Consider the following 27,060-nt stretch of genomic DNA (forward strand, 5'->3'; position numbering starts at 1 on the left):
TATTCCTATATTCTATTCCACTTGAAATTAAACCAGCAATTTTGTCCATGAGCCCAAAATAACTGAATGTGCGTGTATTTATCGTACATACACACTCGTGGAAGAACGCCGAAGGGCGTCGCCACCATTTATAACAATAAAACACGTAGATGAGATTAGAAAAGAAAACGTGCTTGTATATTTATTCCGTTCTGCCGTTCATGTCTCCTGTAACAGATGAAGAGGTGTCTGATGAAGGTGAGCACTTCTCTTCATCTGACGAAAGCGACGTGATCATCGAAACGTAAACATTATTCAAACGAGTGTCCATTTCTATTATGTGGTCCTAGAGTGATTGGCTTGAAATAAATCATTGTCTAAACAAATACATTTATATGTAATGCCATCATGTCTTATAAGTGTCTTTATGGATATATGTTAGAGAGATACTGTATAAACTTGAACAAGATACGGCGTAATTATGGAATAAGAGTATGCTCCCGTTCTTCTCCATTCCGACATTTCAGTAGTTATTGTTAGCCGAGAGGCCAAAAGAGCTAAAAGGAGCTCATGATGGATTTACTATGGTAAGAGACTGAATGAATATAAGGAAACATGCAATAAAAGCAAAGTTAGTCTTGTTTTATTAAGAAAATGGTAAAAACTATTGAATAGAATAACTAAGCATCAATGGCAAAATACTTTGTTCGTTCATTAACTCATCAGTTTAAAATAAAAATGAAACAAATTATTTTGAGTATATATTTTATTACTTTTTTAACATTATCTCCTTTTAGCTCGATGGGCTTTTCCCAGCGTTTCTCCAACTTCATCAAGTTTCCCTTACTTTCAAAAAGCAGGATTTCGGAAGATCCTCTAAATGGGCATCTGTGTTGGTGATGACTTTCTCGTTCAACGTGAATCGTTTTCCGCCCGTTCCGTGAATTTTTTTCCAAGTTCGAAAATTAAAAAGATCACTGGGGGGAAAACCTGGTGAATACGTTGGATTTGTAATAACGTGAGCTTATATTCCATAATTTTTGCCGTGGAAACTGCGAACGTGTGCACCCATACCTTGTCTTGATGGATAAGAATTTTTCTTTGCCTGACGGGGACGTTTTTTCTTTATTTCTTCGCTCAAACGGTGAAATAACGTCGCATAATACTCTCCACACATCGTTTGTCTTTTTTGCAAGTAATCTATATAGATTATATTGTGTTCATCTGAAAAAAAGTGGTAATCACCTTGTCGGCCGATTTCCCCGCCTTTGCCTTCTTCGGAGCCGGATTGCCTTTGGAAACAGCTGTTTCGACGGTTCCTTTGTCTCTGGAGTGTAATGTGTAATCATTTTTTGTCCACAGTTGCGAATTGACGCAGATACTCGTCAGGGTTGAACTCCCTCATACATTACCACATTGAAATGAAACTTGTATATGTAGGAATAATCACTAGGATCGGCTAAATTCGTAAGATATAGGGTCCTCGAGGAGTTTTTGTAGTCAAAATATAAGAGAGAGTATTAGGAATGAATGGTTCTTGCAAGGACGTAGATTAGACACATTGGTATAAAGGGGAATGTGAAAGAAATGTGCTGAGATGAATAATTATGTCGAAGGAATGGATGAGAGAGAATGAGGAAAACACCAAACGGATGTATGAGCAAAGAGCACACTTTTAAAGACCAAGTGGTTTTCCAGAAATTTTATGGGTGAATATAGTTGAACTGACTATGAAGACCTGGATTAACACAATTAATAAATCAACGTATAAATTCAGATGAACACGAGGAACGCGAGGAACACAATTAATAAATCAATGTATAAATTCAGATGAAGCAAAAGAGATTAGGAAATATGGAAAAAAGGCAGGAAAATTGTTTGCTTTGTTTGATACACAAGATATAATAAGTCCCCAGGATAGAATAAGTCCCCAGACATCTTTAATTTAAGCAATTTTGATCTTATTTACCTAAAAATATCCACTGAAAGTTATGAAGGATATTCGTATATTTGTGCTTATGTGACCAGAACAAATTGATTCCGTTCTTAAATTTGAGCTGAAGTTTATGACTTTTTTTATACCAAGCATCCAGTTTTGCTAATCTGGAATGATAATATATATTAGACATGTCTTTGTATACGTGACGATAGACGTAGAAAGAGATGGTAGTGAGGAAGGAGACAACGGTTTATAATTGAAAAATGAAAAACTCCAGTAGCCGTAAACAGTTTACCTTTCAAAACAAAATACAAGGAGATTATTTGGCTAATGCCACAAGTCAAAGGATAGGGTAAATGGAAAATAAGGAAAGGGATAAGAAAGGTGATTACGTGTTCACCTTTCTTATCCCTTTCCTTATTTATCATTTACCCTATACTTGTGGTCAAATAATCTCATTTGAATTTTGTTTTGAAAGGTAAAAGGTTTAGGGCTATTGGATTTTTTTATTTTTCAACACTACTAGCCGTAAGAGCTCAATTCTATCTTTAACGGTTTATGAGCAAAGAATGATCGCGGGAAGAAACAATAGACTTTTGCAAGAGACAGAGCTTACACATAACAAACAATTGATTTAAGCACCACAACAGGGGATTGTTCACGTGTTAGCAATGCAATGTAGAATCATCAATCGGGGGATTATTACGTTTTGAGGTAATAAAATCATTCAGTTCGGTAGCACTTCAAATTAACATGTTTTCTTCCAACAAACGAATTCTTTCTTAATTATTTGTGTGGGAATATTTCACCGCCTATTTAATGCAATCAATCCTCTGTAATTCTCCCTTGATCAATTATGACCTTCGGTTAATTCTCTTTCATACATTCAAATAGTTTCAGTCTTCTTCGTAGGCTTCTCTCTTCATCCGATCTTCAAGGTACTTCAATTGTGACTTTTTTTCTCCACTTAATTTTCGCCATTCTTCATTGTTACCGCATTTCGACCGCTTCTAAAAGTTTCGCTAATTTCCTATCGTTCATTTCTCACCACCTTTAAAATGAAGCCACACATTTTTCAATAATTTGCTTCTTTACATCTGCTAGAGTAGTAGGTAGGTCTGTGGTAGTTGATTCTTCGAGGAAAGCCATCTTCACTATTTCTATTATGCTAATTCAATCCCGTTTGAATTTTACCAGTCTCCATCAATCTTACTGCCTACATATCAAAAACTGTTCCACTCATTTCAACGTGTCTTTCACAAGTTTTGTTCGAATATTATCTCATTTAATTACAGACCATTATCTTGCCTTCACTGTCTTCATTCCTTCGTTCTAGACTTCTTTTTGCCAGTTGGTTCAAGTCTTCAGAGGGTAGAGAAACAAAAAAAAACATAAACACAGTAATCAACCCGAAGGTCGGTTTGGTAGGTGATGGTAGAGTTCATCCGGTACGAAGCCCGACGGCGTGTGAAATCCACACATCAGGGTAGAGGGGGCAGTTCCTTTCCCTGTGCCGGCTATGGTTTTCCAGGGAGATCTGGTACCCGAAAAATCACAAAGTTTGGTTGGAGCTGAGGGTGCCCGGAGAGGCTTGCAAAGGTTAAAATTAATTATTCTCTCTCTTTTTGCCCGCAGGAGAAGTACGACAACAACTGGTGGATCGGGATGCTGGTCCGAGAGGGGTCCGACGTGGGGTTCATCCCGTCCCCGGTGAAGTTGGAATCCTTGAGGCTGCAGGCGACGCAAGCCGCGCGAAACTCCCGCCTATACGCCTCGAAGAATTCCTCCTCATCCAACCTAGGTGCGCTCTCCCCCCCAACGGCCACACCAGGCGCGGCCGCCGCCCCCGAGGCCAAAGGCAGCAATTCTCGAGGCTCCACCCCTCCCACCCCCGGTACGTTCCCTTCCGGGCGCCCCCTCATCCCTCCCTCCCGACCCTAACACCGCCCCTCGACGTCCCCCCCCTCCTTTCAACTCCACTCACCAATTGTGTGGAACGACCCCATCCCCCCCTCTAAAAAAAAATAACTCCCTCTCTCAACGTTCACCTTCCACTTCTACTCCATCTCAAAATGAAAAAGACGACAAAAAATGTCTCTGATCCGCCTCTTTTTCCAGGCGCCCAAGGAAATATGTATGTCTGTCTGTCTATCTCTATCTCTGTCTGTCTGTCTCTCTATCTGTCTCTCTCTGTTTTTCTCTGAGTGGTGTTGGTCGTCCGTGGTGGTCGCATCTGCAGCTTGCATCCGCAACCCCCTTCCGCACAGTCACTTTTAACCCGCAACCAAGGCTACTACCACCGCCCGTCGTCTGAGGCGATCCGTTCGAATGCAAACGAAACTGGGAGGAGCAAAGGCGCGACGTTCGTCCGGAGTGACTCGACAAAGGCGTTGTCCGTCAATCTAAGGTCGGGCCCGGGAGCCCAGAGGGCACAAGGATGGAAATGCGCCTTGTCTTTAGCCCAGAGTTTCATTAAAAAAATCGTTTCTCTCGGTAGTGGCGTCCGAAATATAACTACCCGAATATTAAGTAATTAATTAGCATCAGATTCTCGAGATACAGTATTGCTCTTAGAGAATTTAGGAAAAAAGAGGAAAAAGTGATTAATTTTATCTTTAAATTCATTTTATTTTATCAAATAACGTAATTTACGGAAAGTACGCGAGACATTCCAACCTACAGACTAGAATGAGCTTGGTTAGAAATATACTAATGAATAAGTTGTAATTTATAGGTACGTTTTGAGGCTATTAGATGGATTGATTTGCGTAAGTTACAACTATTAAGGATAAAAGAGTGTCATATCATATCATATTCTAAGGCGCCTTCTGCTGACATGGACCTTTGTCAATTTTCTCGATTTAAGTTAATGCTTGGCGTTCGCTGTAATCAATCCGAGTTTTTACCTTTTAAAATCGAAAAGTATAGCTTTCATCATCGTTTAGATGATTTAAGCGATGGATAAAAAAGCCGAAAAAGTTACGAAAGAGATATTATTCGCAATTGTGGGTGACGGACAGGTTAGATGAAAAGGGGTATTACTTTGCGTTATTTGAAAATCTGTTTCAATAATATGCAAATTTCTTATCCTATGCCATGGTTTTGATTAAATTATATTTAGTAACAGTGATTTACCAATGGAAAAAATGGAGGAGTGCATAATGATGAGCTGAAATGCAAAAATAAAAAAATTGTCTGCAAAACGTAGGAATTCAGCATCATTACAGGATTGCAAGAGACTATACAGACAACGAAAGTGAAATCGAATACCAAAAGGATACGATGTAAATCACAGCGAAGTAAACTGAGAAGATAAAAACCGTCTCTGGAGGAATGAAAAGTAAATTATATGGAAAATAATCTGTTAACGATGATACAGGAAAGCTGAAAGAGCGTTTCATAGTTATCGAAATATGAGATCATTTATCGTAGATCATTTCTTATGCTTTTTGATGCACGAGTAGTTAAAAAACGAATAAATATCATTAGCTTCTTAAAATTGTATCACATCATCCAAGAATTACATCGCCTAATCACAATTCATCCATAAATTTTACTGCTTTTGGCCTAGATTATCTGTGATAGGTAATAAAATTGTTCGTTAAATGCGCATCTCCTCGCCAATTTTTTTACTCCGATCATCTTTCAAATACACATTTCATGGATGCTGCAATGAACGTCTTTTACAATATTTCAGCCAAGTCACCTTCCACAACTAATCAACGCTTTTCATATTTCTAAATCATATACCTCTTAAGTATCCAGTTTGAAGCACTTCCGTTGCATTATATATGTGTATATATATATATATATATATATATATATATATATATATATATATATATATATATATCCCTAATATTTAGTGCAGAAAAATAGTAGCTCAGTTGTACGAGATATTCTAAGACATTTAGTGAAAACGTCCTGACTGCATGAGCATACGTTAGTTGGTAAAATTTTGAAACGTTAGTTATCCATCAGTGATGGTTGACTAATGCTTGTGTAGTTGGCCACCACCGCAGAGTATGTCATTCACAGCTATCATTCAGCACACGCATCTCTTGTTTATAAGATGTAGTATTAGACGTCGTCATTGGCACAAGCTACCCAAGTCATCACCTACCATCAAACCTCATTCAAACCTCCTAGCTTTTCCAGCTCGCTTCGCCAACTTTGATTAAGTTTCCCCGCCAGCTATGTGTTTTTGTGATTGTCTATGCATTGGCTTTTGTGCATTTTTGTGTTTTATTTTGCATACTTATTTTGCTTATGTGTTGAATCATTTTGTTTTAACGTTTTCAGTGTGATACTGTATTACGTATTCTTTTTACTAATTTTTTTTTTAATTTACTAAGCATCTCACTTGCCGTGTTTGCTTTCCTGTGCGCTTTTTGCTATCTTTGGTGCTTGCAATCAAAGATACTTTTTTCCATTTCCTCACCCTTAATTCAAACTCTCTGCCTACTCATTTCACCAATTTTTTCGATGCTTAAAGGCCGGGACTTTAATATTCCTTTGACCGATGGATTGTAGTAGTAATATAATTCTCTACAATCATTTCCAACATTAGCTTATTTGTTGAAAGTATATATCAAAGGGGAAGAACTGTTTCCTTCATGGTAAGACCTTCCTTCAAAATTGCTGAAAATTAATTTTTTTAGATTATTTAAGGGTAGAGGTTTCAATTTTGAATTTAAGTTCCAAGGGATACGAAGGAAACCCAATAAAAGTGGAAACGCTATGTCTTTCATTTTTTCTTCGTGCTTTACAAATAAATTTCCACAAAATATCGGCCTCAATCACCTCTCAAATATTTATTGATTGGTTTTTTAGAGGATTTAGTCGTTATAGTTTTATAAATTCTGGAATATAACTAGCAGATTGCAAGAACCTTGACCATAATTACACTTCCGCGCAGTCTACCTAAACTTGATCTAATCGACTATCCATTTTCGCTTGTAAAAATCATATTGTAATCGCCGGTTCCGAAAGACTGAGACGTTCAATTATTGTTTGCTATCATATGCGGACGAGCATACGAGAGATTTGCCGCGGATGGTTTGGAATAGCACCGATGTTTCTTCTCTGCCGGCGAATTCGTCAGATTCGTAAAATGATTTTTTTCGTTGAAGCATTGTGCATAATTGTACGTACATCATGACAAAGTCACCAAGGATAGAAGAAGAAGCGTTGGTGGCATCTCAAATCTAACGGGAAAACTCAATAATGTCCAACAAATGGACCATGCAATTTGTAATAAGGTGCTAAAAAATAGAGCATGCAAATTATGAACTCTGTCAAATGCAAATCCATCAAATCCCCCCAAGGGAAACGACTTAATTACCTCAGAACTAGTCTAAAACGTGGCGTCAAAGCATTAAATCCCGCAAATAAATAACGGGATTGATTGGGTTGAGGCCAACCACTGAACTTAGGATTAATACCATCCTTGCTATCCATCTATATTACAAAGCACGCCAGATTTTTACCAATCCAAGGTCAAAGTTTCACCCTCTTTCGCACGGCTCCTCTTTTTCTTCACTCGCGTAGTTCAACGGACAAAGATGATTTTCATAGCGCATCCATCATATTCCAAGCCATTCGCCGCCATCCAGCTCCCCGTCGAAATTTCACTTGCGCCAATCGCCCCTGTTTTGACAATGGAGGATTTCACACTCCTGACCCGATTGAGTCGAACGCGAGGGACGATTGGGTGTGGTGGGTGGGGAGTTAGCTTCGTTGATTCCCTAAGGCCGTCCCGAACTTCGCCCCCCTTCGGCCTCCCGCCTTCATCCATTTGTATGCCGAGGGGCGCATCCCCAAGTTCCAGCGCCGGCACTACTCTCCTTCGTTGGCGGGGAGAAGGGAAGTGGAGGGATTTCTCGGCGATTGGCGCATTTTCACAAGAGTAGGTGATCTATTTTATTCTGGCATAGGCCTTCCCTCCCGGCTACTCCAGCTCATGACTCCCCCTCCCTTTCCCTTCTGCTTATCTCCCTCCCATCTCCGTGGCCCATCTCATCTCTCTCCGTCGCCCCCTCCTCACCTCCCCGCCGTCGACTTCTTCCTTCCCTGGAGGCAGGGAATGATGAGTTCATAGGTTTCGACTCGGCTCCAAGACCTTGCAATTCATCAATGTCGTCCCTTACCTCTCCTCCGGCTCGGCTACCACATCCGTTCCATTTCCTCCACATTATTCGCAACTGGCCGCGTCATCCCCATTATGCCCTCAAAATCTTCGTCCCCCACCCCTCTTCCGGAACCCCTTCCCCATTTTACCGCAGGCGAGACGTTAGCCAGTGCTGTCTTTTGTCCGGGACGACTCGACTTTGCGAATTCATTCTGCTTCCTTTCTTTGAAAGTGCATCGCACCCGGAGGCATTCGTGTCTCTTGGGCGTGGAGAATTATTTTAGCCATACCGTTGATGATTTCGATGGTTTTGGTTTCTTTTAGCAAATAATGGCATTATTCATGCTCTTGATTTTTTTATTTTTCTCTCAAATTGACCTACCGACATTTTTTCCAATCCTTACGAACGGGGTTACTTCGTCCATAGGATGATATTTATTCGAAGATGCTTTCTATGCTAATTCTTAAGTAAAGTGTCTGATTTTATTGAACTTACTGAACGGCACTGGGTTTAACGTCAAGCTGTACTTGTCGAATTCATTCATATTCATTCACTTACCCTCCCCATTACCTTCATCTACTCTAAAATTTTCTTTTATCGGAATAATAATTTCATTCACGTGAATCTCACCGCGTCTCGCATCTTACATCTTACGACAGATAACATCTCCCACTATTGCCATCTCACTGTGAAAGAATAGATTTAGGGAGATAGCAGTTTATAGTTACTTTATTTGGCAATCTCATGCAATTTTCGGTGCAACATCATGACAGCATAAGTATCACTCATTTTCCAACAGGTGAGGCACAATAATTGCTTATGGTTTTCCTGCAGTGCCATGATTTTTATTGAAGTGGCTAATTTCGTTAAATTGTCCTCTTTCCAGTAAATTAAGAAGATCATGTTAGTCGCGGATTAGAACCTTTCTTGAGTTTGCAAGGACTAAAGATGAGATTAAAAGCTTAGTCCAATGCCAAGATCTTCGATGGAAGCAATAAATATTTGCTTCAGCTTGATAACTCAAAGTTGATTTAGACTTGAATATCGTTTGCGTGTAAATCAGATAGCCTTTCTCGCATGAAATTTTGAAATTTTTTAATTATTTAAAAGCTAATGAAACGTAAAAATCAAAATTAAAATGGATTTCTGTTTCTATAAGCACAAATTATTTTCCATCACCTAGTGAAGAAAAGGCTAATGCTCAAGGAATAAACCATGCAAGGTGGCCACAGAGATAAGCAAGACACCGGCTCGTGACTCGCCACAGATCACGATATTTCCTATTCTGCCATAATTCATCCTCGACTGACTTCTTGGAATATCTGAAATATCACTTTCTGAACAGAAAAAAGCTAACTTCAAATAAAAACGTTGCTTCATACTCGAGAACATCTTCACAACGCTTCCATTCCATCAGTGATGACGGTGGTCATAAAAAATAATTAGTTCCCTGTTTTGAACAATCTCAAAAATACTTATTCAGCTGCATTGGCTTCAGCTAGCTAAGACGTCATGAAAATATATTCTATCTCTCGCCAAACTTAAATTTCTATGAATGTGTTCCAGTATTTATCTAAGTATATAAATAGACTTTGAATTAAAACCCTTATTTTTCAGATTCTGAAATCATTTCTGTAGAATTCACCATGCACATTCATTTAATGAAGCAGTAATATAAATTTGGCCCAGGACTCAATATATATCATAATTAAAAATGTTATTCCTAGTTGCTACAAATTTCTAAAACTACTCTTCTCGTTGGTTCAACTTCATATATTTGTAAACAAGCTTTAAAAATATCCACCCATATGAATTCGTTTCACTTGTATCGATCAATGGTGCCTGTAGACTGCCGTAATACCTATTGATATTTAACAGTAACATTTTTGAGAAAATAAATATGTATTTCATAGCGTAGTTACTCCTCTAGAATGCCAAATAAATAAAAAAACAACGAAGTGATGCATATATCAGAAAAAGACCACCGCATTAGTCTTTCCTCAAAACGGTACCATAATTATGATTATTCTCCTGACATACTTGTAATTGTTTTAACATACCTCTGATAACCCTGAACTCGCCAGCACCCATTGTTTTAGATATCTGCTCTCCAAACTCATTGCTCGTAGATTTCATTTGGTTATTTATTTCTGTGTTCAAGCCCCTTATACCCCATTGACATTTTCCCGCAAAGAAAATCATTATTCTGGGCAATGATTTGGTCTAAAATTCTAACATAATAAACATCGGAATAAAAACCATATCACAGTTTTTCATGAAATTCAATGAATTCAACACTTGTACGAAAATATTTCGAATGCCTACTTCCTGCACCTTTTTCAAAATATAACTCCACGGGGTCGAGATGAATGTGCTCGGACGGAATAGAGCGAGTTGAGCTCGAGCCGAGTGATTTCCAACGCATACCTTCGCGAGAGGATCGTTTCCCCTCCCCCCCTTTTGTCCACGAAGCCGATGAAGGGTCGATGGCTTGGCACAAGGCGGCGTTGCTCATGGGCCAGGATTTAAAAGAAAGGAGACACACCCGAAGGTATTTAAAAGAGACCCCCTCCCTCTCTTAATTGCTCACCGATCCCTTACTCCTTTTATACTATTCACCCCATCCAAAACTCCTTCACCCCCCTCCCCCCAACACAGCGCGCGCCCCACCCCCAGTCCAAAATGCCCTCGGGTCTTCTCCCATTTCCGCCTTTCTTCTTGCCTCCCTTCCCCCTCTGCCCTCCCTTTGTAAACTCTCTCCCACCTCCTCCTCCCCACGCCCCTCCACTTCCACCCCAACACATTTTAGCAGTCCTCCTTTCCTTTTCATGAATATAGAGAGAGGAAGATATGCCTCTTCTCTATACTTCCCTCTCACTTTCGTCTTCCATCTTCTTTTCTCTTTTGTTCCTCCCTTCTCCTCTCTCCGAAATCACCTCACCTTCACTTTCCCGTGGGTTGGTTCGTTCAACTGGTGATATGACCCCGTGAACTGCGGTGAAATATCAAGTGAGATAATATCATTTTTCCTTTTCGGTTGGATTCTAGCGTTGAAATATTTAGCGCTGCTCCGAGATACAGCTTTTCGTCAGAATGCTGGATTTTAATAAATATGTATGTACGAGTACATGCGTTTTGCCATACTTTATCGGTCGTATAACACTCTCTCTGCCACGGTGCAGTAAAACGGGAGGGTCCCGTCATATAAGGTGGCATCTGTCGTTTAACGGAGTGACGGAGACCGAGAGCAGAATTTGACGGAAGAGGAATAGCGCCGGGAACCTTAGACAAGTTAAGAAGCAATGAATTCTTCGGCGAAGGAAACGGGGGACTGTTTTGCATTGTGTCAACACTCTCGTAACGCGAGACTATCCATGGTGATCTAATCTAACATTCGCGATTCTGTCCTATTGGGCGCTAGGGTTTCAACGTGGTAAATCACTTTCCTGATGGCTATGCCACAGTTGAATAACATTGATTATGCATTGACGTGGCATACGTCTTTAAGCGGTCGAAAAATTAAGAACAGAAGTGGCAATAAAAGTCAGCACTAAAAAAATTTTAAAAGTTTGGTTACAGGGAGCGGAGGGATTGAAATGGAATAATATGGAATACAACTCTAGGTACGAAACTTAGGACGAAGAGAAACCGAATATGGAATTACTTCATCGCATGCTGTGTAACGAAACGAAAATAAATTCAAAATTATATAATTTGAATACCAGTAAGACTACGTGATTCCTTTTTGTTTGGCTTACTTTCGCAGCACAAGTCAAGTGGGAAATAGTGACTCAGTTTCATTCAATTTGTTGTAATGCTCTTGCGTTTAGTTAAACTTTGATTACTTTAATATAAAGTCGTCGATAAGGACGTGAGATCTAACTCGAGAGTTCATTAGCATAACTTACAGTTGTGTTACTTTTTCAAAAGAGATTAGATCAAAATAAGATATATAATCAGTAGTGAACAACGAAGCAATGCTATGTTCTCGAATTTTTTTAATTCAATTATTATTGGCAAAGTAAAACTAACTTTTCGAGTTATCACGCACCTCACCCTCCCGTTGAAGTCACTTATTGGATCGAAAATATTGCCACTTTTCCCCCTCAACCCCGTCCTTCTGAGACAGGCAATAGACCAAGTGTAAAGGAGTTCCCAACAGTGCCGTTTCTCGGTTTTGAGAGTTTAGTATTTCATTCCGTACTGGGAGGAAACGAAACAAGAACATTCTAGTTTCGGTTCACCCCGGGTCGAAATGAAAATCATTCGTTCCGTTTCCATCCCTGTTTAAGGATACCCGAAAAACATTCGCGTGCCTAAGTATGGGGTCAATTTGTACCGCGCGAACGATTAGCTATTGTGAGCCCTTCCTCCCTCTCTCCCCTCCCTCTCACCTTCTTTCTCCTTTCCTCAACTTCATCGAGTTTCCCATCCCTTTCCAATCTCTTTTCTCTCTCTCTCTGTCCCTCCCTCCCTACCTCTAGTTCCAAGTATGACGATGTACACGACCTTTAGATCCCCGGCCCTTCTTACCACGCATCGAATGCACCCCGGCCCGCACTGAGTCTTAAAATGACGAATAGCAATGGTCCCCCTCCCCCTCTGCCCACACTCCCAAGCTCTTCCCCACCCCACACCTTTCCCGGCCTCGCTATGTATTCTACTTGGTGTGATTTTATTTTTTTTTAATTTTTTTATTGTTAATGTTAATCACTGTTCACTCTTGACTTGAGTTTTTTTTTCGATAAGTAATCTAATATGAGTGTGTGCATTGATTAATTTAATGCTTTTTTATGTACGTGTTTGACGGAGTCACTAACCTTTATGAAACAAGGAATGACTCTTGGAACGTATTCCCTTCGAAATTTTAACAAGCTGTTTGACCGACAGTTTGTTATTTATTTGCCGGTGACGGCAAAGGTGAGCCAGTCCCCAGCTCTCTACGTATCAATGAACAAATATTAACCCGTATGCCTTCAAGGTACTGTCTCTGCCAAGAAGAGTTAGTCACAGGATTTGTTAATAAAGAACAGATATGCACTGAAGTCTTCCCAAGTTACAAACTACAACTTCGTGAAGAAAAATTCCGTCCGAGTAAATGACTGATTTATTACGCTATATTAATCCTTTTACTATCAATATCTCATTATTTACACCACTTCAGTTTCCAGTCAAAATTGTCGTCCATCAATCAGATTCTTAGTAATGTATTTACCCAATGTTTGTTCATTTTGAATATTTCCACTCCATTGCAGTATGAAGTAACGTGTCTAATGAGGAGAGGGAAAATATCAATATTTTTTTCGAAATATCTCTTTCAAAGAATGCAGTCAAGTATTAATCCTTGAATTAATAATTTCCAATAATAGATAATATTTTTACGGTTTCAGAAGTATGGCATTCTGGCATTGTTATTTTGTGGTAACTTCCTTTCCTCCAATGTGTTAAAATTATATCCAGGCTAATAAATAGAAAATTACAACTGCTCAAATCTTACGGTAGGTATATTAAGAATATCGTTTATTTTGAGGACGTAGAACTGCATGGAGTAGTTGGTAATAACCTTAAAACAGATGATTGCTGAGTAGCTTTCCTTCATTATTCAATCGTATTTCTTACTGCTAAAATGTTGAATAATTAATTCTCTTTCAGAAGGAAGAAGTGAACTAGTTTTCTCTTTCAGTATTCTATCATGCACATATTTCGTTGTAAATACGTTTAGTATCGACTCTTGGCACCGAAGTTGAAGTTAAAGTACAGTAGGTAGAGACTTAGAACAAGCTACCATTGTAGATACATCCCTTGGAATGGATACAGTAAAGCGAAAACCCAGTAGCATGCTCTCTTCCTATGTCAAGTAATGCAGTGAGGCTTTAGAGAACCTTGTGGATTAATGGTGGATCAATTGAGAAATTAAGAAACAGCTCTGTGGTGTGATGATGTTTTGAAAAAAAATGATTATAGAAGGTCACTTCATTTTATCCTTAGTTTATTAGTATGTCCACATATTAGACAGCTGTTTCTCGGCCTTATAGAGGTACTTCTCAGTGAAGTATATTTTTCGAGTGGCTCTGACACTTGTCATGAAGGCCTCCTCACGACTGGCTCACTTTTCTTAGCGCCGGCCTAATCGTCTTTCTCCGACGGTTTTACTTAAGCAATTGTCTTGTGTGCGTGTGTGTGTGCGCGTGTGTGCGTGTGTGCGTGCGTGGATGTGTTTGCGCGTGTCTGCGTGCGTGCGTGCGTCGCCCCTCTCTCTCTTTCCCTCCCTCCCCCGACCGCCCGTTGTCGGACTCGCAGGGGATGACTCGGATTCGGTGGGGAACGCGAGGCGGGGTGCCGCGGCGTCCTCCCTGACCACGCCGCCCCCCACCAAAGAGAAGCGGAAGCCGTTCTTCAAGAAGCAGGAAAGTCCCTCGCCATACGACGTGGTGCCGTCCATGCGACCCGTGGTGCTGGTGGGGCCTTCACTTAAGGGATACGAAGTCACGGACATGATGCAGAAGGCTCTCTTCGACTTCCTTAAGCACAGATTCGCCGGAAGGTAAGGGAAAGCTCACCAACCTCTCTCCCCGCTCACGTGATTTGTCGTGGCATCTGCGCGGGCAATTAATTTGGTCATTTCGGCGCCATCTAGGACGTATCTTCCCAATCGGAGTCTTACCAAACCTTAACTGTCTTTAAACACCGTGGGCAATCCCTACTCTTATTGTTCTGAACTTAATCATAATACGAATCTCAGAAAAGGTTTTGCAATATGAATACTTTTTTAATATGTTCGTGGTGGATTACTTACCCACCACCCTCGCTTGCTTTACCGCAAGGTCCCACAGTTTTAACCGATATTCATTTTTAATGTGAATCCGATGACGAAGACTTCAAGATGACTTGAAAATCTAAGAAAGGAAAAAATCGGCATTTCATGAATGAACGGGCAACTTGAATCGCCCAAGAGGAAAAGAAAGAATTCACTTCCGAGCATACATTTCCTGTACACTGAAATAATGTACGCTAGATTATTTTTCTTTTATTTTCAATTTAACGCATCATACGTTATATATTTTTCCAATGATTATCATTTTGCATATTTTCAGTAATCCGCGATAAATATTTGTTCATCAGCTAATGTGATTTGACTGTCTACCCTGTTTTTTTTAAGTTCAAACCTTAAATAATTTCAGTGACAAATCAATCAGTACATGATTTCTGCATGAGGAATTTCTGCATCTGCAGGTTGGGATATTGATTATGTTGCACTTCGTGAAGAGTAACCTCATGTCTACACCATTTTGCAAGTGTATTTCTGCTCCCCTCTTCTTACCTAAACCCCAAAATCGTATTTATTTCAACATTACTCACTTACTCCTGATGACATAAATTGCGTCATAATAACTGCAGTCGCTTAAGTTTTGTTTATTGAAAATACTATAACAACTTGGAACGCGAAAATTTTTGCAGCATTTTACATTAAAATTTTGTTCCAGAGTTCCGTTCGAGAATTATTATTAAAGCATGGACATACTTGATTTTGAATAAAAATGGAACGTATCAGAAAATTTCTATGCAATGAAAACTATAAAAATATCAAACAAACACAATTTTTTTGGCAGTGAAAACTTTAGAGTACCATTTAAGTTTGTTAAATAATTGCTGAAGACTGGATATTTTGTTGCCAACTCTTAACTATGATTTTTTTTCTTTTGTCAGTTCCTAATTCAAAATGGGGCGGAAATGCCAGTATTAACTCTAATGGGGAATGATTCACTACCAGGATGGAAAACCTGTTTCTCCCTCGTTTATTCATTGCCAAAATGAAACATTATTCCAATGTGATCCATTACGATGAATTGATAATTAACCAAATTAAAGATATCTGATATATTAAGGTAATATAAGTGCGTTATAATTGATATTCAATCTCGACAGTCTCCTCATGACTCTTATAGCTCCTCCAAATCACTCTACCAGGAGAGTGATAATTTTATAATGCCTACGTAAAAATCTGCCAGTTCCATCAGCGACAAAATTAGTGGGATACGCATTAGTTTAATCATTTCCAGTCAGTTCTCTAAATAGCTATTTTCAAGAGAATATTTTCCATTCATTTTCATGTGCAGGTTTTATTGCTTCAATTTGAAATTTTCATTGCAGAAAATATCCACCCTTTCGTATTTTCTCTAATTGGATTCATAATGATAAATGAATAGCAATATTTTATCAGTTGTTGCAGCGGTGGTAGAGTAACCAAATTTTGGTAATTTGCGCCACAAGATAAGTTATGCAAGGGTAAAAGTGCATGCGACGTTGAAGTTGGCCCATTCAAAAAAAAGTAACAACAGTTAAATTCACATCCTAAAGATGGGTTATTGTGACTGAGCTATTTACACGAAAGACGAGGGAGGGCTACAATATCACAGGGATAAAAATTCACCACTAAAGTAATCGAGCCCAGACATTTGACTTAGGAGGAATGTAAATTCATTCACCTCTAAGATCCTATAAATATTTTCTGATTGAGCCAATGGTCGCCATCGCCCGAAATCGTACGTGTGAAACGCTGTAATAATCCGAAAATCGATTAAGCTCTACTTCTTTGGAATCAACTTATTAAATAAAAATTTTGAGAAAACGATTTCAATAGATTTTTGATTTTTCCCATAAAAATTATGAAAAAACTATTTCAACCCATTGAAATTTCTCTGAAGTGGGCGTGGTGTGTACTGACCACTTCATTATGCTGAACGTTTCTTTTAAGAACACAGCATTTTCATCAGGGTGGGTTTGTGGTCAGATCAATATATCGTTTTGGGACAGAAATTACACCGGTAACTATTTTACTTTGCTACAAGGATAATGGAAAATTGTTCTTGATCATGTATTGTCCTTAATTTCACCGAGCATGTATATTTATTAGTAAAGTTAGAGAAGCGGTGGGCCCAACAGCACTTTGGTGCTTGGCAGTTCGGTCCTCGACGAGAAAATACTGTTGACCCCGGTAAATTAACCTATTAATATCAACAAGACGGCTATTTTTAAGTAGCATTTATTGTGTTCTATTCATTTAGACAAATTTAAAGATAATAGGTAAAGGAGGGTTTGTCTAAACATCATTATTTTCTTAACTGTGGCATCAGTAGAATTCCCTCCCCCTTTCATATAATTGGTTCATCCTCACTCAAGCGCAATGGCGTTATAATATATGTGCATAGAAGTGAATTAAAATTACCTCGAGACATGTAATGCATAGGAAGACCCAAACATCATCCTAGAGGAAGGGAAGCTACATCTAACTGATATGAAATAAATTATTTCACAGCATTGTTTAATGCACATACATTTTACTCAGAAAAATGAAGCGAGGAAATTGATAGCATGCCTCGTTAGTAAGTAACAGCTGTAGCTATTACTTGCTTACGTGGTCAGTGGTGAGTCCAGAACACCTCTAAGAGCTTACATTTATCAACAGAAATAATGGTAGAACATTTTTATCTACAATGAAAGCTGAACAATAATGCTGCATTTGAAATTATTCGCACTAATTTAGAGACTGTAACTCGCCCTGCAGTGGATAATTTTATGCTCGGAGGGAAAAAAGTTTGCAAAATTAGTGCCGGTCATTCATGCATGCATAAAAACTTATTTTGAGTTGCAATGAAATTAAAAATATTGTGCAAGGGAGGATGGGTGTAAAAGGGATTGTATTCTCAGAAAGATCAATTTGGTAGCCTTCAACATGACCTATTTGCTCTCTTTTGGCAAGATCAGTTTTCCACTGCACACAAGCTTATTCATTAATTAATTTTTAATACTGCTGACTGAGAATTACTAAATTAATGAAACTAATACGATAAATCATTAATTGAATTAATTTCATAAACAAGAGAAAATATATTGATGCTATGGAGGATCTAGGAAACCTTTATAGGGGAGGGAGTCCATTTTCACATGCAACCAGAAATAATTTAGTAAGTTTTTTCTGCCCAGAGAAATGAAAATTATTTTAAATTTGAAAATAATTACACCTATTTAGAGAACAAAACTCACCCTGCTACAAAGAATTTATGTTCAGGGTGTAAAAGATATTCAAAATCATTGCCCAGTATATAAGCGGTAATAAATTTGAATTGTATCAGATCCCTAAAACATTTTCTGCCAAGGTAGGGTGAGTAAGGCATGACCCCCACCCTCCTAATTCCTTCACCCTAACTCCACCATCCGCCAATCATATGACGGAGGGTATGTTTTTTCACATGTCTTACATATTCCCTTTCCTTTCCCCGTAGGATCATTATTACGAGGGTGACAGCGGACATATCGCTGGCGAAGCGTTCGCTCTTGAACAACCCCTCCAAGAGGGCGATCATGGAGCGCTCCAACTCGAGGTCTTCGTGTCTGGCCGAGGTGCAGGCGGAGATTGAAAGGATCTTCGAGCTCGCGAGGACGCTCCAGGTAAGGGGGATCGTAGGGCGTCTGCCGCCGACAAAAGCAATCCACACGGGAGAGTGGAAGTGCCTCCGCGCTGGACGGAACCACCCGCCCTTCAGCAATGAATTTATGTGAGAACACTCCCAGCGTCACGATGCTAATATAGGCAGCTTGCACCGGGATTTTGATGCACAATTTCAACACCAGTGTCCAAAGTCGGCATTTCATTTCAAACGGCTATTACTCACAAAATGTTCTATTTACGCCTAGGGCTTAATATCAATGATAAAAATTTTGTCACTAATAAATTCTGATACATAAACCAAAGGCATGTAAAATTTTCCTCCTGAGCGTTTTGCTCCATCATCTCACTTTTGAAAAATGTTGGTGATTTTTATCAGCCGGATTCTGCAGATTAGATACTATAATACATGATGACACCGTATAAATGCATTTCAGAGTGAAAATTTTATAAATATCGACATCCAGAATCAAGAGGATATTTACCTTCTCGCAGCTGACAAATGTATACCTTTTACTGATTAAAAATGAACATGTTTTGATTAATAAGATTAACTAACGAAAATTGAGATTTAGTAATGTTTGACACATGGTTAATATATATGTGGAAAATAAGCACTCCTCCGTAAACTTACTCATATCCAAGCACCAAGAAGATATTTAAGGAGTATTTATATTCGATTATCTTCCTTTAAGTATAATTAGTATGAAATCATCCAAAGTATCTAAATGCGTATAAAATTTTGAATAATGGTCTAAAGAGAAAATATAATTTGTTTTGCTGCTTTCCACTTGCATTCCTTTGATAAAACCAAGTTCATTACCCACGACGGCTTCTTAAAATTGAATCGGTCATGTAGAGAAAAATATTCTCGCACAGGAATTCTTTCATTATATTAAATATTTCATCTAATTTTAATTTTGTATCGTGCAAGGACCTATCATTATCTTTAAATTTAAAAATAATATGTTATTTCGCATTAACACACGCAGCTACCATATCTCATTGCCGCGAGTTAATTCATTCACGTAACACTTTTTTGATTGCATCGGTACTCTTTTCATACCTTATTAATTGATAATCTAGTCTTACTGGTCAGTTTGTTTCTACTTTTAAAATCTTTAACTCCAATTGTCCTTTTATTTGCAGCTGGTCGTCTTAGACTGCGACACGATAAACCATCCGTCGCAATTAGCCAAGACCTCACTCGCACCAACAATTGTATACCTGAAGATATCTTCTCCAAAGGTAAGAGAGAAAGTACCCATCACATGTTTTCCGTTCCCCTTAAAAATCCTCGATCTTATAATTTTTCTGTTTGTTTTGTCTAAAGATTTTTTGTGATATTTAATAGTTATACTACGATTAGTGAGGAGCATTATAAGAATATGCATTCTATTTATTAATCTCTAAAAGGTCCCAAGCTAGGTCTAAGCTAAGAACATACTAAAATCCAGAATAAATAACAAATGAAATGAAAATCTCTCATTAACCGTTTAATCTATGCTCACTCTGGATTTGCGATGTTACGAAACCTTGATAAGCCAATTATGCAGTCGTGCTCTAATATTATGAAAAAATGTTTTTGTCCGGTTTTCAACATTAACGGATTTAATTACTATTGAATGGTTACAAGAATAAACTATAGATAATAGATATCAAAATATAATAAGTTTTTTTCTTTAAAAAGGTAAGTTTATCTCCAACATAGAGAGCTGTTAAAGCGCCAGCTTTCCTAGGGAACAGCCAAAAGAATTGGTTAAAATTTATTTTAAAATGTTTTGAAAATCAACGTTACCACTAACATTGAGACAACTTGATGAACAGTACAGTTTTAAATGCCAAATATCAATTCACACATACAATAATATACGAATCATTGATTCATTTAATTAACTCCCAAAAGTAGAGCGTAGGTACATATGCATCCTTTAAAACTAAGGCGAATGATTTTTACACTCTGAAATTATTGCATTGAAATGTATATTAGCGGATGACTCCGTTAAAAGTTACTGTTGCGGCATCTCGCGCAGTTTCTTTGGAACTTGAGGAAAGAAGAGTTAAAAAGGTATTACGCAATATAATTATGATTCACAATTTCAGATAATGGTTGAAATATTTTTGTATAGTTCGTCCTACTAGCAGTGTTGGAATATCATCACTTACTCGTATTTAGTCTTAATTTACCAACATGAACCCAAATACCAAGGTACTTGAAGGAATATGGGGATCACGATAGAGCAGAAGCTAATATACTGGTTTCCCACCCCGAAGGGACGGGTTTGGATCCTGGAAATTACAGTATTTTTCAGTCATATCTCGATCCCTACTTGGGGTACCATATGATACCATATGAGGAGGGCACTTAAAAGTGGAGTACGCTGTCCGTAAAATAAGATGCTGAATTTTGTGACCCCTCCAAGTCTTTTATTAAATAGAGTAGGGTAATGCCGACGCCGGGTCTCTCTCTTCATCCTACCTTCATGTCCTGAACGTATTATCGCTAGCAAATTTCCCACCTATCCCTAATTGCACAGTTGACCTTAGGTGCCGGCCGCCTCCCCTATAATGATTACTACCATTCGAGGAGATGTGGCGCGTGTAAAATGTAACCCCGAGTGTGCTCACATTTCACCTGAACACGTTCGTTAAGGAAAACAAAGTTTTGCTTTGAGTGGATTCATAAGTGATTTTGAGGAGCTTGATGAATGCATCACCCAAAATACGAGTGAGTATCAACGATCAATGACCATTAATTTATTGACATTATGAAATTAAGGTGTCTAAACATTTAGCCGATTATCCTGTATGGGTGGCCTGAAAAACAAGTGTGATTCTCGTAATGCCTAATATACAGGCGCACCGAGCAGCACACGCTGCCACCTTGTAGTCCCGGTGTAGCACGATATCAAAATTTATCTGACAAATAAAAGAGGCACTTTGAATATTCTGTGCGATCTACTGAATTTTTAACTCGCTTGTGAAAGACAACCTTTTTCAAGTTAGTCAAAGCAAGTGTCAATTTTCTCTAGTTAATGGACGTTAAACATTAATCATTTTTCGCCCTGAAGGTCCTGCAGCGCCTCATCAAGTCACGAGGAAAGTCGCAAGCAAGAAATTTGAATGTCCAGATGGTAGCTGCTGAGAAATTGGCGCAATGTCCACCAGAGATGTTTGACGTCATACTGGACGAGAACCAGCTGGAGGATGCCTGTGATCACATTGCGGAGTACCTTGAGGTATCTCACATCCATCCGAATTAAGAGCACCAGGACATACAGTTTACAAGCATAAATCGTGCAGTTACCTTCCCATTTTATTCATTCTTATAGCAAACGCATTTGAGCCTTGTGTACTTTATAGCAGTATTACTTAGAGATTGTACAAGTTACAATATCCATATTATTAATAGTAATCTAGCAGTAAAGGTGGGTTTTTGATGGATTCAATGCCTAAATTTTGCTCTATTTATAAACCCAACCTAACATAACATCAAATGTATACCCTAAGGCCCACATAGCAGCAGGTTATCCTTCAAATTCACATAACTCTACCCTCAATTCTTTTCCTCCCACTTACTGGCTAACAAACACACCATACAAGACCATGACCCATATCAAAGTTTTCAAGATAGGGATCATACCATCGGGTTTATTAAAATATGGGTCCATAAGCACATACTCTAGAAGTTATGAATGAAGTCTCCATAGTCAAGTACACAGCTTGAATGGCTAATTGTTGACGATCGAATTGTTGACGTTTCTAATTTCTTTGAAGAAAAGTTCCCAATTTCTCTTTCTCATAGAGTTCCCAATGTTTTGAAAAGCAGTTTGTGCTAGAGTACATTTTCCTCACAAGCCATTTTTTTTAAAGTATCGATTAGCGTGCCTTACACCCATCAGGATCATGTGTACTTTTTTATTCATAAATTTCATTTGTTTCTAATTTGAGGTGCTTAAAGATAATAGGTCTCATTTGAAAAAGCTTCAAAATAAGCCAAACGTAATAACTCCAAACATTGCATATTGCACTGAGTATAGTTTTGACTTTTTTGGTACCACATACATATATGTTGTCCATCTATAGCATATGGTGCTCATTAAATGGTTTCATTATCTCTTGCATGGCACCTTATGAAATATGCTTAGTAACTCCAGTTGAATCACCTCTATCAGTGAAGTAATAATGTCTTTTGCCAATGTTATAATTATTTGAAATGGGTAGAGAGAATGGATAAAGAATTTCTATGGGTGGGCAATATTTTTATTTCAATGATAAACTTTGCAGAAATGACGTCTATCGGTAGGATTTGTGAACGATAGCTTTTGTTTACTAATTTTGTGGAAGTTCAAATGTATGGAGCTATTTTTTTCAAACAGAAATAAAGTTCATAGAATTAGCCATATCACAGTCAATAAATTTAGGAATTTACTGCCTGGCATTATTAAAAGTAGAGAGAAATGGTAAGCCATGAGTCAAATGAGATGAGGGATTGATGGCATTACCAACGTATGTATAAATTCTCAAAGATAATTTTTGTGTATAGTGATTGAGGGTGCAAGATCCCCATATTTTGACTTATGTACAAAAAATTCAAATGTATGACATATTTTAGAACAGTGGATGGAATGAAAGAATTAATTTAGGAAATGATGTGAAAAATATCTAAACATTTCACTTAAAAAGCACTCTTTTGAAATTTAAAATGAACCAGGGGACAGGTGTATAATAAATGCTAAAGCAGGGTAAATATTAATGGTTGGCTAAATATAGTATGAATTTTATCCCTTGGTTGGTACACTAAAACCCAATTTATAACCTATGACTATATTATCTATATGTTCCCACTATGTAGTCTTGAATCAACTAATTTCCTCTCCAAAACCAAAACAAAATGTAAACAATATTGGCGTTTACATTATAAAATATAATACAGATTACAAATTACAATGTTAGTAAGTCTAAATAAGAAAGTAGCAGTAATAACTGTCTTAAATTTGCAATGAGAAACAATATAATCATGAATGTTGAATTTAAATCAAAATTTCACTTTAAGAATCTAAAAATTTCATTGATCACTCAATTCTATATTTTTATGAATCAACGAAAAAAATTATTGCCCATTCAGAAAAGAAGTTATGAAAGTAATTCCTTTCTTCCTATAAAAGGTTTTATGGAATGAAGGCAGTCTAAAGGATTAATTGGATCTTTGGGATGAAAGTGCTAGGCTGCTGTAAAGGAAAAAAGCATTTCATATGTAACTATGAGCATGAAAAATATGATCTAAGCAAATTTTTATTCTGAACATTTTTGAGGATCACATTTATTAATAAAAATGTTGAAATTCCAGTTGTTCTATGAGAAATGTTCAACAAAAAGTGGTCTTAATGTTTAAAATTTGCATTATCTTTTGTACAAAAAATTAATTTTTTATTAAATTGTATGCTTAATTTCCTTAGTACATGTAGTACAAGTTTCATTGCTTTAATACTAGTAATACTCCGGTGACAACCATTGCAGTTTTAATCATTCAATTTGTCTACACCTGCCTATGATGATAAAAACTCCTTTCCACAAAAGGTTTTCTTCACATTAATGAATATAACAAAGCCAAATGGCACTGGGTCGGGACTATAGGGAAGCTGAGGAGAACACTTCATATTGTTTTGTGAGATAAATCAACCATGCACAGACGTCTCTTTTGCAATTTTTCTGCTACCAATATGTGGTTGGCTCCAAACGAAATTTAAAATATTTTTGATAGTGCCCTTTACATTTATCAAGGATCTTCTATTAAAATGGCAGCAGCAGTGTTAATATTTACTCCCAATTGAGCAGTGACTGGAGCTTCAGGTCCATCATCCTATGAAATAGATGATCTTTCTCCTTCAAAAATTTAAACCACCTATAGCTGTGCCACAGGGAAGAACAGGCTCTTCATAAGTCTTTTGTAATTTACATATTCCTCTGCTGATGACTTGTTCAGGCAAAAGCACTCATTTCAATGCAGCATCAAATGTTACTTCCATTGTTGCTGAGATAAAATTGATCATGTTTCAACTTGCAACAGCTGCCATTGGCAAAATATTGGAATCAAATAGATGGACAACAGGATAGTAATTTTGGAGAGAATTTTATCTTCTACTGCACGCAGTAAAATTATGATTCACAGGAGTTCATAAATATTACTTTAATATTGTAAGAGAAATGACACCACCTCTCTTCTCCTAGCCTAGCTTCCATGTTCACCATCATCCTCGTTCAGTGTAGAGTACATACAACAGAGATTTAAGATATCTATAATTCATGATTATTCTTAAGCAAAAGCTTCTTCATTACTGCCAAATAATTTTTTATTGTCAGTTTCTTATGAATCAAGCAATTTATCATCAAATATAACCAGCATCTGTCATGGTTACATATTCATTCCTGTGTGCAAGAAAATAGATTACCCTTATTTTGTTCATCAGCATTCATATCTTTATCATTCAACATGAAAAATGTCTGTTTTCAAAGTTTCATGTGGTTAATCAGATTCCTCAGAAGGAGTGTTTGCTCACAAGGTATCTATATGTTAGCAAGATTTTAGTCAACTTCAGTTGGCTGATAGAATGTCTGATCAGTTGCCATTGAGTTACACTGGGCTTATTATCATATTTTCCCAGAATTCATCTTCAGTGACCTATTTCCCATGCCCAAAGCACCACTCAAATCCTCAGTTTTTGGCTTAATAGTCAATCACATTACCCGCCACACTTGTCCTATCTGCATAGCTCCATTCCGCAAATATGTTTATTTTTTTCAAATAGAAAAACTGATACATGACCGGTAAACTGAATAATCAGTTGTTTTCTGAAAAGCCTAATGCAGATTTTTTGAAATTTCCTGTCATAGGCATACTGGCGGGCAACTCATCCACCCACAACGGGGCCATCAGCAGGGCCGACTCCAGCAGCAGTAGCTGCAGCATCTTCATCAGGTCTCCAGCCAGGAGGAAATTTATCAGCAGCCAGACCATCACCCCATGCCACCCCTGGCATGGATCACAAGCTCAACTCCACACCTCCAGGTAAAATTAAATGTTTGTCAAAGTTGTAGCAGTTTCCATCAGAGAGCGATGGATAATTTATTATTTTCCAGAGAATATTTCTGCCATAAACACACTAATCAATGTCAATCAACATTTCTAATAATCATAATTTTTAAATAAATGAAAACATTTAAAGTTGGCTATCATTTGTCACTTAAATGAATTTCTGGTACCTTACACTATAGTATGCTTCAGTTACAACTATCAATGACCTGGGTGACATGGAATTTCTTTGGTGTTTCTTGGTAAAATTATTAGCCACTTGGTGAGAACTGCACTTCATTCAAAATACTTATGTTTCCTTTGGTGAAATCGACAAAGCACCTTTCTCCCGTAAGATTGAAGGTACAGCAGTATATCTCTTAAGATAGTTCAGAAGATCTTCACTGAAGAAATCTTAGGTGTTTGAGTGAACAGTAACAAGTAAATATTTGCATTACTTTTTATAAAAGGATCATCATTCTAAAAAGTTTATTCAATAATTCCTTTGATTTAAAATTATGTCATGCAGGTATATTTTAATACCTTTCAATGGCATAGGCAGAAGAATAAATCAGAATCAGAAGAGCAACGAGAATCAGAAGAATAAATCACCTTGCTGATGTGATATTAATAGCTTCAATGCTTTACGATAAACATTACAACCCTAATTGTATAACAGCTAAAAAGAAAGGAACTACTCACTCAAATAAAGGTTTTCCATTTTTGATATTTCCTTATATTTTCTCCATTATTACCACATGGTAGATTACTTTGTTTAATGCAGTTCATAAGATTAACCAAGTACCTGGGACATCACAGAAAACAGGATAAAACACAATAGAAACCATTTCCTTAATAATCAATATTCTAACGGAACAACTTTAGCAATGTCTAAAACATCAGAAATTCAGTTAATTCTGAAAGCTCTAGATCTCTCCAATAAGCAACTATTTGTCAAATGATGTAGGCATTTTAAGACCCCTTTAACGGATCGCATTATCCTCTCAGAATTAAGTGGTTGTGAATTATTTGTAAGCTGGCATCAATCAAAGGGAAAAGTTCCATTTCAATTCTTCTAGAGTCATTTTGTTCCACATTGAAACAAGCATTTGCCATAGTTTACAACATACAGTTGTGATTAGTTTTAAAGGTAACATAAAAAGTAGTATTATACAATAATAACCTTTTCCTATTATGAAATCAAATTCATACCCACGTTTTTGTTTGACATTTCAATCATTTTAGTTCATTTATTTTAATAGCATTTTGCTGTACTTTCCAGGTCTTCTTCCAAGCCCATATTATCCCTTCTCAAGCAAAGAGAGTTTAGGAAGCTCAAAATGTTTACATATAGGAGTTCATATAAATTTATTTCATAATATAATGTTATACTCAGAATAAGGTATTACTCTTCATAAACTAAATGTATAGTCCATATAAGTTTGTATATATTAGATGATTGAATATATGACCAATTTTAGATTTAAAATTT

The 27,060-nt window shown here is 37.5% G+C and overlaps 1 protein-coding gene across 4 annotated transcripts in view; it reads left to right on the forward strand.

Moving 5' to 3' along the window:
• Positions 1–27,060, forward strand: part of Ca-beta (Calcium channel protein beta subunit) — a 614,731-nt gene that overhangs the window by 576,345 nt on the left and 11,326 nt on the right. For all 4 annotated transcript variants that reach the window (XM_071586272.1, XM_071586275.1, XM_071586273.1 and 1 more), the window contains exons 5-10: positions 3,554–3,812; positions 14,350–14,593; positions 18,333–18,498; positions 19,646–19,744; positions 21,568–21,735; positions 25,391–25,565. In XM_071586272.1, the coding sequence (XP_071442373.1) occupies positions 3,554–3,812; positions 14,350–14,593; positions 18,333–18,498; positions 19,646–19,744; positions 21,568–21,735; positions 25,391–25,565 (1,111 nt within the window). The remainder of the gene's footprint in view (positions 1–3,553; positions 3,813–14,349; positions 14,594–18,332; positions 18,499–19,645; positions 19,745–21,567; positions 21,736–25,390; positions 25,566–27,060) is intronic.

This window comes from Hetaerina americana, unplaced genomic scaffold (genome assembly GCF_022747635.1).
Source record: "Hetaerina americana unplaced genomic scaffold, ioHetAmer1.1.p SCAF_1, whole genome shotgun sequence".
Lineage (NCBI taxonomy): Eukaryota > Metazoa > Arthropoda > Insecta > Odonata > Calopterygidae > Hetaerina > Hetaerina americana.